The 16,575-nt window shown below is 55.0% G+C and overlaps 1 protein-coding gene and 2 long non-coding RNA genes across 7 annotated transcripts; 1 reads left to right on the top strand and 2 right to left on the bottom strand.

Annotated features, from left to right (window-relative positions):
* Positions 1-2,056: 2,056 nt before the first annotated feature.
* LOC140643848 (uncharacterized) lies at positions 2,057-7,227 on the bottom strand. The gene is made up of 3 exons (XR_012039669.1): positions 7,095-7,227; positions 5,435-5,636; positions 2,057-2,802 (listed from the first exon to the last, which is right to left on the bottom strand). It is a non-coding gene; the product is annotated as an uncharacterized lncRNA (long non-coding RNA).
* On the top strand, positions 4,011-16,101 carry DDHD2 (DDHD domain containing 2). 5 transcript variants are annotated; one of them, XR_012039666.1, is made up of 18 exons: positions 4,011-4,362; positions 5,643-5,833; positions 6,716-6,805; positions 7,175-7,295; positions 8,360-8,449; positions 9,650-9,785; positions 10,432-10,640; positions 10,774-10,844; positions 11,033-11,152; positions 11,365-11,460; positions 11,971-12,099; positions 12,206-12,361; positions 12,442-12,544; positions 12,629-12,793; positions 13,292-13,454; positions 13,753-13,871; positions 14,421-15,757; positions 15,842-16,101. XR_012039666.1 is itself a non-coding variant. In XM_072846123.1 (17 exons), the coding sequence occupies exons 1-16, from the start codon at positions 4,161-4,163 to the stop codon at positions 13,841-13,843; spliced, it is 2,133 nt and encodes a 710-aa protein (XP_072702224.1). In that variant the 5' UTR covers positions 4,011-4,160; the 3' UTR covers positions 13,844-13,871; positions 14,421-16,101. The 5 variants fall into 5 exon arrangements, 2 of the variants coding, with proteins under 2 accessions (XP_072702224.1, XP_072702225.1); XR_012039665.1 differs by having other exon boundaries at positions 14,421-14,561; positions 14,686-16,101; XR_012039667.1 differs by having other exon boundaries at positions 14,421-14,561.
* LOC140643847 (uncharacterized) lies at positions 7,761-9,902 on the bottom strand. The gene is made up of 3 exons (XR_012039668.1): positions 9,743-9,902; positions 8,249-8,517; positions 7,761-8,158 (listed from the first exon to the last, which is right to left on the bottom strand). It is a non-coding gene; the product is annotated as an uncharacterized lncRNA (long non-coding RNA).
* Positions 16,102-16,575: the final 474 nt, after the last annotated feature.

Here is a 16,575-nt window from a genome sequence, read left to right on the forward strand (position 1 = left end):
ACCCGGCAGGTCCCACATCATTCCCAGACGGGGCTGCGTGCATGGCACTGACCTTTGCAGCTCGTTAGATGTGTCCGTGATCATGTGTGGCGGTCAGCCTGCAAAAACGGCCCCGTCCGAGGTGAGCCAGGAGAGAGCTGAACGTCCTGGGACGGGTAAATGCTGGGTTGCTATTTTATTTCGTCCTCTTGTCACGCAGAGAGCAGCCAGGCCAAGCTATCCGTGCTTCGGATGCAGCATGAAATCTGACTCTGAGGATCGGTGGCTATACTGGGAGATAAAGCAGATCACAACAAACAGCCTGATGCCCTGTGAGCATCCTGCACACAGAAAGCCATGGCCCAGCCCCAGTGAATGCCACCTTTCTTTCTCTGATAAAGGCAGCAGTGTCAGCAGCATCTCCAGGAATTAATCCGTGCTTTGGGTTTGTTTCTTTTTGTGAAAATACTCATGGTAGGGATGGTTTCCACACAACCAGCCTTGCTACTGGTGGCTCTTTAAACCCAGAGGAATGAAGAGCAGCACTGTGGTGTCTCTACCCCTTTCATTTTATCTTATGGTTGAAAGTCTTGTTAAATGCTGCCTCTGATGTTCTGAAATCTTTCCCAAGAGACTGCTGTGGGTTCACGGAAGTAGCTTGATACACTATTAACTTTATTTAGGTTTTTTGAAAGGGAATATGGGCAAGAAAAACCATCAACCACTCTGAAGAAATGCTTGGTGCAGGGGCAGAAAGCTGAGTCCTCATGCTACAGGATTGCTAGCAGACTCAGGTTCCAGATTTATTGAGTCCTATTCTTCAGATCCTTTAGCATTTCCCGCAAGGTTTGTCTATAAAAGGCTATGAAGGAGATGAAAAAGTAAAGAAGGAATGTAAGGACCCAAAGAGGCCTAACTTGTCACTCTCTAGAAAAGTCAAGAAGTGAAAAATCCAGCTGGCGGAGCGGGACGAGCTGCTGGGCTCGCAGTACACGCAGTACACGCAGCCCGAACCACGCTTTGCAATAGGCAAAGGCTGCAGAGGAGCCTGTGCTCTTGTGAGGCGAAGGGAAGCTTGGAAGGAGAGTACTGGTGATGCGGGAGGGGAGAACGGCCTCTGCTGCATTTCTGCTTGGTGCTCAGGGCATTACTGAGCTCTGAAACCACCCGGACCTGGCTCGAAGGCGCTCCTTTCTGCTGGAGGCAGATGCACGTTTGATCCCCGTAACTCACATTCAGGAGCGGAGCCAGCCCTGATGAAGAGCGTGACTGCCCTACCCCGCCGCTTCGCTCTCCAGCCGTTTCAGGTTTGGCACAAAGTCCAGGCCACAGCGTCACCGCGTTTGTGCTCTCTAAGGAATTACCAAAGAGCTCATTTCTTCCTCTGTTACCACATTTGTGTTTTTATTTGGTTGGCATGGCTGTTGAAATAAAGGTTTGGATTCCCTTCGTGCAGGATCTAGCCAAAGTCCGAAACTTGTTGTTGCAAGAGATGGTGCGTGTAAGTCTTACTTCAGCAGAGAAAGTGAAATCGTTCAGCTCGTCAATCAGTGCATACTGACTTCTACAGCACGGAGAGCTGCTACAGCTGTAAAGGACAGCTCGGGGTGTAGGCAGTCCTCCTTCACACCCCTCCTAACAGCAGGGTCTCCCCCTGCTTTGCCAAATCAACCCCGTTATAAAACCACACCAAGAATGGGCAGAACCGCAGCTTTAACCCTGCCCGCACCCCCGAGAGCTGCTACACGAGCACAAGGGCCGCCAGCCCTCGGGCAGGTCTCCCTCCCCGCTACCGATGGGCTTTTACAGCTCTTTCTGCTACTGTCACTTGAGTAAGGTGGCAATAGACAAACAGGGCGCTGACGTGTCAGCCCTGCCGCTTTTTTGAGGATGTGGTGTTAGCAGCAGAAGTGCTGCAGCAAGTCACTGCTTACTGCAGGTACGTGAAAGGAAGCAGCCAGCAGCCAGGTTCAGTCAGTCTGGAATCCACGGAGCTGGCCGAAACTTTATTTTCTGTATTTGTTTCAGTAGCAAGAATTGCATCAGGAACAAAACTGCATTGTTTACTGCATCCTGTTTGCTCTAACACTCATTTCCCTCCCCTGCCAGTTGCCAGGGAAAAGGGGTAAGTAGGTTCTAGCTGTGCAAGGAGGAGCAACCCTGATACCTTGTAAACTCAGTAGCACTGCAATGCAGCAGCTAGGAGAGCAGAAAAAAACCGTACACTCAGCTGCTGTATCACCAGTGCTCTCTGGACTGGGACAAAGGTTTCCACGCTGTGGAGACGTGGTAAGAACGACCCCTTTATCTGCTCGTAAGAAAAACCGAAAGTATGTGTGTGGCATACGAGCCAGCCAAAATCAGGGAGGAAGGAAGGAGGCGAGTTTCTTCTTTGGTGTTTTGGTGCTGAACCTATCAAGGTAACATATTCCTTTACAATATTTCCTCTTCCGGAGTTTTAAGTCCCCGCGTGTGGGAAGGACTTGGCAGAGGGTTATGTAAACCTCTAGTTAAAAGCACATGAAAGAACATTAAGAAGTGGGCTGAAATGGCAGGTTATCATTTCAGCGGGGCTGGTTATTTGAACAGCTCTGTGAGAAGAGGTGGCTGCGTATGACGTTTCTGAGTCCCTCGGCAGATGGTGGGTTTTACGTGTTTCCCCCAAAGCTGAGCCGAACTGAGAGCAGGGATCAGGGCATACCTTCCACACCGCAGCCTGCAGAACGCTCCCGCTGATGTAACCGCATCCGTCCCCGCTGCGTCCCCGCCGCCTTCCGTCTCCTTCAAAGCAGGACCAAAGTGGGTCACGGCTCGGACGGCGATCTGAAAGGAGAAAGATGCTGCAGCAGAGGCGCGGGCAGGAGCTGTGTCAGCACCGAGCTGGCGCAGGCCCTGTGCGGGCAAGGCTGCGCGGACAAGGTTTACGGCCATTTGCTCTACAGATGCAAATCTGAGGATTTTAGCACTTCTGGCCGCTCATCTTCCTAGCCATGGCGGAGGTGAGCACTGGGATGACAATTCCTGGCAACTGGTTTATCTTACAGCATCCACCCACATCACAAAACCCCAAATTAGAAAGCGTGTCTCTGTGTTTATCACGAGGCTCGTCTCTACAGAAACCAAACTCTTATTCCGGGGTTGCCTGTCACTTCTGCAAGCAGCGCCCACCATCAGAAGAGGGTTTCTCAATCTCCACTAAGGCGAAAGGGGCATGGAAGGATTGAAAAACAAACAGTAAATCAGCGTCTCGTGGTTTCCGCTGCAGAGCGCTCTATGCCCAAGTGTTTGTCCACGCCGCACGTGGGAAGCAACCAGCACGAAGGCACGTGCTTCCCGGCGATGCTGCGCCGACACCACGCACCCCTGCCCGCCCGCGTCCAGCTTAGGGGCATAATGACCAGCCTGAAGCCAAGAGTTAGGCCAGAGAGTCCTAATTAGCCCTGGCATCGCCTGCCTGCGATGGCGTTGGGCATGGATCCACTGGGGCCGCTGCCAGCTGCGAGGGCTGCGCAACCCTCCCGAGCGCTGCAGCTGCGGGCAGGGGTTGCGGGCAGGGTTTTGTGCAGCGGGGGCAGCGGGCAGGGGCTGCGGGCAGGGGTTGCAGGCGGGGGCTGCGGGCAGGGTTTTGTGCCCCGGGGGCAGCGGGCAGGGGCTGCGGGCGGGGGCTTTGCGCACCGGGGGCTGCAGGCGGGGGCTGCGGGCAGGGACTGCGGGCAGGGTTCTGTGCAGCGGGGGCAGCGGGCAGGGCTGCAGGCAGCGGCTGCGGGCAGGGCCCCGCTCCCTCCCCCGCCCGCCCCACTCGTGACGGCAGCCGCGCGGGGCGGGCCGGCGGGGAGCCCCGCCCCGGGCTGGGCGGTCGCCGGGGCCGGGAGCGGGGCCTGCGCTGCCGGCCGGGCCGCGCCGCCGGAGGAGCCGCGTCGGGAGCGGGGGCCGCGGCGGCAGCCGGCCGGGCTGCGGGGGCCGCACGCCCACGGACACGCGTGTGCGGCGGCGGGGGGGGGTGAGGGGGGGCGGGGGCCGCCCGCCGGGTCCGTCCCTCCGCGACCCCCGGGCCGGGCGGGCGCACCCGCCGCGGGAGACGGGGGTTTTGCGGGAGCGTTTTCCCTTGGAGACGGAATAAGCATTTCCGAGGCTCTTGAAATTCGCCCACTCGCGTCTGCCGTCCTCTGTGGAGGAGCATCATGTCTGCTCGGGAGCGGCAACAGGCGCAGCCCCCCCTGCCCGCCGGCGCCCCCGCCTCGGAGGCCGCGGAGCTGGACGCGGCGAAGAGATACGAAGCCGTTGTTCCCCACTGGTTTTACTGCAAGGTCACGGACTCCAGAGAGCGATGGGTCCCCTTCAGCTCGCAGGACTCGGAGAGGCTGGAAGAGGCTCACGGCTCAGGTAGGGTGAAAAGACGCGTGGGCAGGGGCCGCCCCGTCAGGAGCCGCAGATGCAACTCCATCCAGCTCCACGGGTCGGGGGGTTTCGCGGCGCTGCCTTGCCTTCAGCTTCTAGCACTTCTATTTTTAAATTGCCCTTTGATTTTAAATACCCAGTGCCTGCTCTTAAAATCGCTGTAAGGAACCGGCCTGGTAAGGCCAAGGGGAGAGCATCAGGTGTGTGCTCGAGGGAAACGCTGTCTGGGTATCAGAGGGAAATTCCTTGAACACATCCACGGCTTCCACCTGGGATGCAAAATTTTCCCTCGGGAATGTTAAATTGGGACTTCTTTTGGCAACGTGCCTACTCCTAGAGCTGTGAACGCATGAATGAGCAAAGCTGTTCGGATGCGTCGAATGCTCTGACCTCATTCATTCGATATAAGCTCTAAATTATATATAATCATACTGCAAAGCACCCTTCTGGTGCGGATGGGAGAGTGGTAGCAGGATGGCAGAAATTCCCCTGGGGAGATTTCTCCCGTGCGGACGCGCGGTGCTCTGCCTGCCTGCCTGTCCCCGGAGGGTGCTGCCCAGGCAGCGGGGTCTGCTCTGAGTGGCACCGCTTGCGATGAGGCCCTCGTGCTGCCGAATATCGCCCGTCTGTGTAACTCGCTGCCAGGACTGTGCTTGAGGCACCGCTGCTGCCGACGGCCGTGGGCAGAGCAGCGATTGCCCAAGGGTTGCTCCCCTCCTTCCTCTCCCAGGAAGCTTCGGATTAGAGGCCGTGCCGCTGGTCCTCAGTGCCGCAGCCGAGCCGAGCTCAGCCTGGCATGGGGCGCTCTGCCGGCAGCCTGGCCGGCGGGCAGACCCAGCTCACAGAATTTTAAGTCTGTATCGGGATCTGTGCGGAGTTCTCCGCTTTAGAGGGGAATGGCTTAGAGACCTGGAGACCCGCACCTCCACCGTTAAGCAAAGCACTTCCCAGGGCCACAAATTCACGTTTTACCATCTAAGTGAGGCAGGAAGAGTCCACGTAAGCCTGTGCCCGAACTAGAGAGGAAGACAGTTGTAGCTTAATGCCTTCATCTTACCTTCAGCCTCTGACTTGGGGCATGTCTCCTAGGACGTGCTTGGGTACGGAGAACATTGGTGTCTACTGCCATTGCTCATACATGCTGGTGTGTGCTGCCCACGGGAGATGCTCCAGTCTCATCCCTCTGTTCTGGCGTGGTATACAGCTTTCTGGTAGCATGCCTTTCTGGTCCTCTCGCAATTAATTTCAGGCCTTGGTTCCTGCAGGGAGAGACAAAGAAGATCTGGTTGTCCCAACATCGGGGGGTAGGTATGACGTGCATCTGAAGAAGAGGCAGCGTGTCGCAGTGTACTGGGAGGAGGAGGTATCTGAAGTGCGTCGCTGCACCTGGTTTTACAAGGGAGACAAGGACAATAAGTATATTCCCTACTCGGAGACCTTCAGCGAAGAACTGGAGGTAAACACGCCTTTCCTGGTAGCATCCATCTTGCCGAGAAGCATCTTGGCTTCTCATCGTCAAACACTGGCCCCAATGTCCCAAACTCCTACGGGGCAACTGGCACCACAGTCACGCCTGAGGACATGAACTCGAAAGAGGCTTTGGCATGGCGTTTTCGCAGCTGATTAACATAACTGCCAACACTGCCGCTGCCTCCCTCCCAGCCTGCTGTAGCCGGGCGGCCTCCCCTTCCTCCTGCCCTCGTCCAGCCGCGGCAGCATCCTTCTGCTACACGTCTAAGTGCCCAGGTGCTCTCGGCATGCCGTGCGGCCCTGGCCTTGCTTGCAGCCTCACTCTAGCAGCTTTGCGCTGTTTTTTCTTGACCCTGCCTGCTCTAACTTCAGTTTGACTCTCCTTGGGAGAATCATCCTCGCTACGCTTATAGTTTTACCAAAGCCAAGGGAGTTGTGAATGCAAGAAAGAGAAATCATCGTTACAGGGACCCACTGAACGCTACGTAGTGTTAGAGACTTCAGTGGTCTGTAGTGTTAATGGCTGGAGACTGTTCTTTGGAAAGATATATATGTAGAGATATATAGATATATGTACAAAAATATACATCTTTACAATAATCTGTATTCTGATGTAGCAAAAAATACGATTCTAAATTGATGGGGAAGTCTGCTGCTGCTATTACGGTGGGGGCTCCTTGGAAACTCTCCAGCGGGTGATGCTCAGATGACCCCGTTGCTCCTCCAGCTCGAGCTGGCTGATTTCTCTGCCTCTTTCGCAAAGTGTGTTGATAAAGAGACACCGTAAATCGGGTGGGGAATGTCCCAAGTGGTTCAATATTCATGGGAATACCTTCCACTGACTGACAGAGGGTGTTCTTTTCCTCAGGAAGCTTACATGATTGCTGTGACCCTGGATGAGTGGAAGAAGAAACTGGAGTCCCCTAGCAGGGAAATCATTATCTTGCACAACCCAAAGGTGAGGAGGGCCTGGTGTGTTGACCAGCAGGGACATCCCTTCAGTTCTCTTGAGGGCCTGTCTTTATTCTGTCTTTATGCTGTTTCTTTTAACCGCGTCTGCTGAGAAATCAGTTCTGTCCAGACGGCATTCCCCTCGCCTACCTGCGCCAGAGTAGAGGGCAATGCCAGCAGAGAGTCTGCTTCACACCTTAACGTTTCTTTTCAACACGCCTTTCACTCTCTTAGTGCAAAGGGCTCGTACCAGCGCGGTTAAACATCGCGGTCCGGTACCACCCCGTATCACCTACCAGCTGTTGCAGCAAAATTTCTCCTCTGCTTAACCACGGTATGCAGCGCAGCTTAATGACAGGCTCTCCTTGTTTACAAGCTGATGGTGCACTACCATCCGGTTGCCACCTCCGATGACTGGGGCTCAACTCCTACGGAACAAGGTCGACCTCGGACTGTGAAGAGAGGAGTAGAAAACATCGCTGCCGAGATCCCCAATGGTGAGCTCGCTGCTCCCTCCCTTCCACCCATCCAAAGCTATAGGGTCTGTTTTCCAACCTGTTTTCTCAAAAAGACCGACAGAAGCTTCCATGATCCTTTAAATGAAGGGCACATCTAAAAATTTTGTGCCAAAAGGAACCGAATGGTTTTCAGAAACCTTCCTAGCAGCAGAGAGCCCGCAGCCTGAACGAATGCGCAGAGGAGGCAGAGGGGAATGGCGGTGAGACGTGGGGAGAAGGCGGTGCGCTTCCAGCTCCTGCACTGAGACCAGAGCTGTTGAAAGCACTGCGGTCCTGAAATTACCCCTGAGGTCTTGGCCTGTATGTTCACAAAGGAGGAGTTTCTTTCCGTGGTAGGGACACAGGGGTTTATCACTTACCTACGTGCAGGTGACTTTCTGGCGCGCGTGCTCTCCCCGTCTCTGAAGCTGTGCGTCAGCTCTGCCCCCTCCCAGCTGTCCCAGAGCTCCTGGTCAGGCCTCAGGATTCGTCCCCATGGTGAGGACAGGCAGTTACTCCCATCTAACCCCTTCATTTTCCATGCGTGCATGCCTTCAGGAAAGTGCGTATGCAAACTAAAGTGCGTGGGAAGTAGAGAACGAGACGTAACTCCACCGGCTGCCTACCTGAGAGATGCAGCTACGCCGGGGCTGGGTGGCTCAGCAGAGCAGGCTGGGCACAGGGCAGCTGGACCGAGTCCTCCTGGTCCTGCCCTCTCCCGAGCTGAACGTGCCCCACGGCCGGGTGGGGGTGAACGGCGAGGCCCATCCACTCCCGCTGAAGTGAGGACGGTGACAGAAGCGGGGACGAGCTGCCTCGCCTTTCTCTACTGTCCCGTCAATCTGGACCCATCCGGTGGGCAGCTGAATTTAGCAGGACAAACAGTTCAGAAACGTGAGAAATCCCACCACCCTTTAGGCGTAAAATCCAGGCGTTAACTCAAGGTTTTTTACCTGGCTGAGGTGAGGATGGGAGGCTCAGCCTGCAGAGTTTCAGCGGGTCAGTTCCCCGTTAAGCGATGTCTCCCGCAGGGCCTGTGCTCTGAACTCTTCTTTCCTCCTTAGGAGAGCCGCTGCAAATTGATCACCTGGTTTTCGTGGTGCACGGGATCGGCCCAGCGTGCGACATTCGGTTCAGGAGCATCATCCAGTGCGGTAGGTGTGGAGCCCGGCCGGGGTGCTCTTTCCATACGCTGCTTTTAGCAGAGCCGGTAAACCCTCATCTGCATGGACAATGGGAAACGCTGTCAGAGTGCATTCAAACCATCCCGACACTCACGTTGGCAAGCTGCACGGTCGAATTTGCTGACTGCAGTGGGGAGCGTGAATGCAACGCTCACTAACCCGTTAAATCCCACCATCTGGAAAGGTTTGGGCAACCACTTTTCATCACTGTGTTCTGCTGTTGCTCAAAATAGTGAGTTTCCCAAATCGGATACAGATTTTCCAAGTAACTGTCTAAACCTGCTAAACTAATTAGTAACCTGCTCAGTCTATTGCTACGGGTTAATCTCACTGGGTGAAGTCTAACAGGCAACAACCCCACCCAGCAGCCTCTGGAGTGATTTTGGACCAAAACCAGGGACGCCGCTTCTGGCTCAGGAAATCCCCAAACTGCAAAAGCCTGGGGGTTAGGAGAGCGTGCGAGAAGTATCGCGGGTCTTACACGCTCCTCTAAGCAGCCGCTGTCGATCAATACTGGAGACAGGGTACTAAACCAAGTAACTCTGGCCTGACCTGTTCATTATTATTTGCTCAGAGCGCTTCAGTTCTGTCGGAGAGGTGATCACTGAGACTGCCTGGATGCCCGACATGATTTAACTTGTGGAAATCAAGGGAGCCGGGATTTTTCACAGCAGACTGTCTTTAGTTCCTACAAAATAGACCTTTGCTTTCATGCAGTCTGTTCTTCTATACGTTCATCTGATGAAACTATTTTCAAGGCTGCTGACCGTCATGAAGGAAATCAGCCTTTCTCCCTTAGACCTGAGTAATTTCAAGTTCACCTCCTCCCTTAGGATTCCCTTTCTAACACGTGCATCTTCGCAACAGATTTATTTTTTTAAAATTCCTAAAAGTACCTTTCTGTTCCTGACTGCTGTGTTAAAGCCCTGCCCGTGTGGAAAGGAGGCTTGTTACAGATGGGACAGCAAAATCCAGTAAACACATGTGTAAGGACATGGAGCCTTCCCCTGATCTTGTAGTTAAAGATTCAAGGTCTTAGGGTAGCAGCAGCAGATTAAAGACCCTGGTGGGATTTCCCCTGGTAATGATCTTTTCTTTTATCTTATTAAGTGTTGTTGATGCAGCAGGCTTGCCCTGTGGATCTCAGTAAGAGTTCATGCTCTTTTCCAGTGAACGACTTCAGGAATGTTTCCCTGAGCATGCTGCAAGCGCACTTCAAGAAAGCCCAGGAGCAGCAGCAGATCGGCCGGGTGGAGTTCCTACCTGTGAACTGGCACAGCTCCCTCCACTCCACCGGTGTGGACGTGTAAGTGTCCCGGGCAGCCATCTCCGCCGGTGCCGGTGTCCGTGGGAACGGCAAAGCGCACAGCCAGCCTCCTCCCGCGTAAACTCTGCTTTTTCTGGTGGCCACTGCAGGCAAAGGGAAAGCTGTGAGGGTTTAGGGCTGTGAGCATGCCGGGGTACGCAGGACAGACGGGGTCCCGTAGAGCACCTCCGTGCCAGACCCTGTCCCCACCGTCTTTTTACAGCCCTGTTTTGCAGAGCACAGCAGGTGCCTGCTCTGATCAGCATCCAGCCGGAGAGGAGAGGCTTCTGCCTTTCCCTGGCTAACATCAGGAGGGACCGTGGACACCCACACCTTGCTAAAGGCCTCTGGAAACAGAGTGCCCGGTTTCTGCACTCGAGCGCTGCTCTGCAGCGACCTAGGAAGGGGAGAGAGCAGGTTAAGCTCCCGGGGAAGAAAGGCCAGGCTCCTTACTCCTGCCTGGAGTGTAAGAGCACAGGCTGTGCTCTGCCTTCGGTCTTGGCACGAGCTGAGGGTCTGCATTACAACATCACGTCCTTTGAGATGGCGGCAACCCTTCTCTGAACTTACATTTTGCTTTAGAAACGTGGTGGGGTTCACTGGCACCCCTAGCTGCAATTCCCCCTCTCCTCTTTTCCCCCCATAGCGACCTGGAGCGAATCACTTTGCCGAGCATCAATCGCCTGCGTCACTTCATCAACGACACCATCCTGGACGTTTTCTTTTACAACAGCTCCACCTATTGCCAGACCATCGTGGACACGGTGGCATCCGAAATGAACCGCCTGTACCAGCTCTTCCTGCAGAGGAACCCACTCTTCAAAGGGGGGGTCTCCATTGCAGGGCACAGCTTGGGTAAGGGGTCCCGTGAGCGTCACCGTACCGTGGGAGCAGGGAGGGTACTGGTCTTTCGTCCCAGAAAGGAGACGGCTCGGGGCTTTTCCCCGATGAGATGCTGATGCTCTGTCTGCCTGCGCCTGGTTTCTAGGGTCGCTCATTTTGTTCGATCTCCTGACGAACCAGAAGGCTGCTCCCGAGGAGGACGAGCACAGCGAAGAGGTGCGGGCTCTCCGGCGGTGCGCGGACCCCTGGGGTACTCCCGCAGCACTTGCACGGGGAGCTGTGCCGGTGCAGCGTCACACCGACCTCCCGCTTCTGCGGCTGCTTGGGGAAGGGGGAGAGACTCCGAAATGCACGGGAGAAAATCAGTGAGCAAAAAGCACGATCCCTGATGGCTCTATTCACAGGGGTCCAGGACAACCTCAAGCAACAGGGGTACTGAGGACGTAAAAGAAATCCTGAAGAATCTGGAGCTGTCCGAATATTGTGATGTTTTTGAGAAGGAGAAAATGGACAGGCAAGCACTGGTAAGGAGCTCTCCTGTTTTGCTGTCTCTTGTGTTTCCTCCTTGCTTTTCTTCCCAGTCCTCCCACCCTGTGCACATCTTCCTGGTACTGAGTCACTCGCACATGAAATGTCTCTGAGGAGCGCAGCAGGAACAGAATGACAGGGAACAGAAATACCTCACCGCGCACACCTCTCTGCTCCCGTACTAACATCTGGGTTGCTTATTTTCCAGTTCTTGTGCACAGAGAAAAACCTTAAAGAAATGGGAATTCCTTTAGGACCAAGAATGAAGATACTTCATTACATCAGCTCCAAGATGGAGATGCAGGTTTGTCTTCTGCACGGCTTGTGTTCATCCAGGTCACATCCCGTCGCTCTCAGACAAGGACTGCCCTTCACCCCTTACAATCAGCCTGGTACCCGGGACGCGAGGCCTCAGTCCCTGAGCACCCCGACCTCCTCGTTCCTGGCCATCCTTGCTCAGGCGGCTCGCACGGGCTCGCGTTTGGCTGTGGCGAGCTGCTTGCTGCTCCCGTGTGTTACGCTGGTGTTACAGGTGTTGCCCTACTGCAGGATCACTTTACCCCATGGCCTGTAAGGGTGATCGCAGAGCAGGAGGACTTGTTAACGGTGGTAGAGACTGAAGTTAGTGATGCCAGCTAGAGAGGTGGTCGGCTGGGGAAGGATGGTGCTGCCAAGACTGTTCTGGTTCTGGAGGATATGGGATGCCGGGCAGTTTGCTGCCTCACGTACTTGCTCACGGGTGGGTAGGACGGGCCGTGGCGTGGGCTCGCTGCAGGAGCCGTGCTAGCGGGGTTTCCCGGTTGTGTTGCTGCAGGACCAGAGCGCAGCAGCTCCCGGGCACAGCGGGGAGCGGGGAGCAGAGCCTGGGTCCCCACTGCAGCGTGACCCGGACAGCACAGACGATGGCAGCAATTGTCAATACCGGGATGTTGGCTTAGGACAGGTAACTACCGAGCTCGGCACCATGCTCTAACTGCAACAATGAGGTGCTCATAACTCCAGCACGGAGTTTGTCTCATGAAACAAAACTGAATCTCCCTCTCTCCTAGGTCTCGGCAAACTATCCTCAGCTAAACTACAAGCCCACCATCTTCTTTGCTTTTGGGTCTCCCATTGGGATGTTTCTCACGGTGCGAGGAGTGAAGCGGATCAACCCAAACTACAGCCTGCCCACCTGCAAAGGCTTCTTCAACATCTTCCACCCTGTAGGTATAAGAACCAGAGCCTTCCTGCGTGAGACGCGCGGAGCGTGAGCCCTGGCTCACTGTCCCTCTCCTCCGTACAGTTTGACCCAGTGGCATACAGGATTGAGCCCATGATCGTCCCAGATCTGGAGTTTGAGCCCATGCTGCTGCCTCACCACAAGGGCAGGAAGAGAATGCACCTGGGTAAGGGAAGGGGCAGCCCCTCTCCCCCTGCCCTGGGCAACTGCTGCAGCCCCCAGCCCGACACCGACCCCTCCTGCCTTTCAGAGCTGAAAGAAGGGCTGACTCGCATGAGCGTGGACCTGAAGAACAACTTGCTGGGGTCCCTGCGGGTAGCCTGGCAGTCCTTCACTCGAGCCCCGCTGCCAGCCGTGGAGGCGGCGAGTACCGACGCCGAAGCAGAGGCCGAGGCCGGCGTGGAGAAGCAGCCAGGTCGGTGGTGCGTGCGGGGCGGCGGGGAGCCGGGGATGCAGCATTGCAACCCACGGAGCAGCGTGCTCGGGCTCCCTGCAGCCACGCCAGCGAGGTGCCCATCCTGGCATCAAACCCAGGCGCTGCTGCCCTCTTCTGTGCTCAGCAAAGGGATGCCTTTGAGCTGCGTAAGCACTTGGCTCTCAAATGCTGTGGCCTTCCCGTTATTGCCCGATGAAAGGGGAGCAGAGGCAGCCTGCCTGGGCAGTAACGGCCTTCTGGGGGTCTCAGCACCCCACATCACTTTGTAAGCCTGCCAAGCCCGTCACCCTTCTCTAGCTGTCTCTTGCAATACTCTTTTCCAAGAGAGAGCCCGGGGGGGAAGGACCGAGCACTTAAGCTGCCTCCCCTCTGCAAGAGCCCGCGGTGGGGCGAAGGGAGGGCACGGTGATGCTGTTGCACTTCTGTGGCTGCTGGTGCCCCTTGGCTGAACCACACTGCTCTTCTTCCTTCCTTCAGACCCAAAGCCAGACGAGGCCCCTGCAGCAGTGAAGGAAGAGGCCTCCCTCATTAATGTGGGGAGGCTGAACGGAGGGAATCGCATAGACTACGTGCTGCAGGAGAAGCCAATAGAGAGCTTTAACGAGTATTTATTTGCACTACAAGGGCATCTCTGCTATTGGTAAGCTTCTGCATAATGGTCAAAGCTTCAAATTCATGTCTGACGTAAGCAGAACACCATCGTTTTTAAAGCCAACGTAATAAGAAAAGCCTTAACTGAGTGAACAAGATATGCTCCTGCCTGTAACGCAGGCACAGCGGGTGGGTAGGGACAGAGCAAGGGGACCATTTGTAGTTCTCCTGGTCCAGTACTGCCTGCATTTGCTGAGCCCTGCATCTATCCCATAACCATCATGGATGACCTGACAGAGTGGAGGGAAGCGTTCCCCTCCAATTCCCATGTCCTCCTCCTCCTCCAGGGAGTCAGAAGACACCGTTCTGCTGGTTCTGAAGGAGATCTACCAGACACAAGGCATTACACTGGATCAACCTTTGCCAGGAAGCCAGTGACCAACCTGTGCTGTTCTGGCCGCTTGATGTAAGTCATCTTGCCTACACCTTCCTTCCAAATTTCCTAGGGCACCTCAGAGGACATCCGGTCCGTTTGATGGAAAATATTCCTTATTTACAGCGCTATGCCTAAGGCAGGAGTTTGTGTCGGGCTTTTTCTTTGGCCAGTTGGCACGTTTGGCTGCTCTCTTATCCTGCACATAAGCACTATCAGACACGAGGAGAGCTAATGAGCTGCTGCTGCTGCTGACAAGGGCAGCACCAACTGCGCACGCTACGATCAGTTCAGTCCACCAAGGGAACGACCAGATGCGTGGCTCGTATTCCGAGCCTCCTGGGCTAATCGTTTCTTATAGACAGGTAGCGAACCAGAGCGTGGGCCCTGCGGTTCTTGCAGGGGTACTTTCACCCTCTGCTGCTAATTGCTGGCCGAGGGTAGACGAGGGGTAAGGCGCATCCTCATGTTTTTTGCCCTCAAAGCCTAACGCTGGTAATTGCTGGGTACGGGAGGCGGCGCTGGGTGGATTTTGGTCTGCCCTAGTGCAGCTATTCCTATGTTCTCCTTTTGCCTTCTTAGATCCAATTCAACTGAGTACTCACCAGGAAAGTCCAGATTTCTTCTCTGCCTTCCTCTCTCCTCTGCTGCTGTGTCCCCCGCATGCCGCTTCCCAAGTACTTGCTGCTACCTGGAGATAAGGATGATTTTCCTCCATTTTGGGTAGGGGCGGGGGGAAAAAACACCAAGGGAAAACACTTCTGCTCAAACACACACAGCACTTGCACTGTGACTCCCTGTGGCAACATGTACTTTCAACCCTCCACCTTGTACGTTATCACACTAGCTCCTCTAGCACCGAAGCAGACTCGTTGTCGGGGCTAGGAACGGACACTGAGGGCCTGACTCTGCTCCTGGCATAGTGAGGAAACTTGCAGCTTGTGACCTTGAGGAATAAAAGCCTTAAAGACGCAGCGTGGAGAACGCTACAGCAGCCTTGTCGAGTGAAGGAGATTGCTGACTTCTCCCTGCCATAACACAGAGCACCAGGCGCAAGGACTGTGATCTTTGGGAGGTGAAGCCCAGGGCACAGGCCTCTGCTGTTAAGCGAGCAGGAACGTGTCTACCAGCCATTCTCAGCTCCTTGAATTGCTGCTGCATGGTTTGTGCACCCGTGGGTCGTGCCAGGCAGGACTGCCCCATGAAACAGCTCGTGAAAGCGGCATGTTTGTGTGTGCTTGACCCAGGCGCTCCTGCCTGCTGTAGTGACTTCTCAGCATCCTCACCCAGCCCACGGCAGCCAACAAACCAAGGGCCTCCCCGAGGCACTGCCTGCATCTTGCGTAGGACCAAGCTAGTGGCCAGGTGTAACTGTACGGGAGGAAAGCTTCAGCTCCAGATCACGCTTACAGCTCTGCTGGGGGAAAGCAGCTGCTCCCCAGCAGCGTCCAGGCCATTCGGAGGTGGGGAGGGACAGCCCTCCTGTGCTGTGCAGGGGCATGGAGCAATGCTGCAGTGTGGCTTTCAGGGTGGCTCCAGGGATCTCATGCCAGCCAGGCTCCAGCCGTTGTTTTTGGTTTTAAATATACAAAACGCAGCCAGTGAAGTCGGAGCCCAGATCCGTAGGGTCTGGACGCTGTCCCCATGACCCCACTGAAGAAAGGACACCAGCTCTGCAGGCAGTGCCGTCTGCAGGTGCCCGTGGTGTGCCAGCTCTGCTCCAAGGGGCACGGGGCCAGAGAGCCTCCGGTGACCCCCCCTTGCCACCCAAACCTCCCGGGCTGACTCGTGGCTGGGCTGAGGCTGGAGCCTCGGGGCAAGGCAGAGGCAGAGCTTCAGTGATGCTTAAGCTCGTTGCTGTGACAGCCTTTGGAAAGAGCCAAACCACTTTCCCTCCCACTGACTTTTCCCTGCATGGGGTAAGGAGCCTTTTTTCCACAGCCTGTTTGTTTGTCCTCCGTTGTACTACGTTATTTGCACTACTTGAAAGGTTTTGTTTGCAGCCTACAGCCCTCCTCCCATCCCAAAGGAACTGAAGCTGTTCTTTACCTGACTGCAGAAACAGACATGCTGCTCAGTCCGCGCCTGAACTACTGACTGCTAAAGCATCTCCTACGAGAGCAGGAAAAGGAACAGTCTTAACACGGAACACTCTCATGATCAGCTTTTTAAGTTATGCACTTTGTAAAAAAAAAAAAAAAAATTAAATACATTTTAAATGTTATTTAATGTCTTTTCCAGTAAAAGCCAAAATAAATAAGTAGATGACTGCGGTGTGTGCATGTTTGGGGGGAGAGGGAAGGGAGGGGGTTGAAGAATTCACATGTGCACAGTTTTAGGGGAAAGTAAAGCTGTTTCTGTAACTTCTATTGAAGGGCGTACGTGGCCCAAACTGCAGATGATGGGATGTGTTTTCCTTACTGTCACATCCCGCGCGTGGCAGAGGCAGACGTGCCTCGCTCTGCTACAGCCTCTCCTTTGCTGTTTGCATGTACATGCACCTGATCAAGGACACACTTATCTGTGGAGGAGACCAGTGACAAGTAACTACTTACAACAGTCCTGCCATACAGCTGTGCCTTGGATTTCTCAGCAGCACTCTACCCTTCCATTGTCTGAGAAAACAAACCACGGTGTAGAGAAAACAAGCCCCTCTGAAGGGATGCCTTCAGACACCATTTCGTTTTCTGCTGATTGTCATCTCTTTACAACCGTATTAAAGCTGCAAGGAAAGAGA

Source organism: Ciconia boyciana, chromosome 25 (assembly GCF_034638445.1).
Source record: "Ciconia boyciana chromosome 25, ASM3463844v1, whole genome shotgun sequence".
Lineage (NCBI taxonomy): Eukaryota > Metazoa > Chordata > Aves > Ciconiiformes > Ciconiidae > Ciconia > Ciconia boyciana.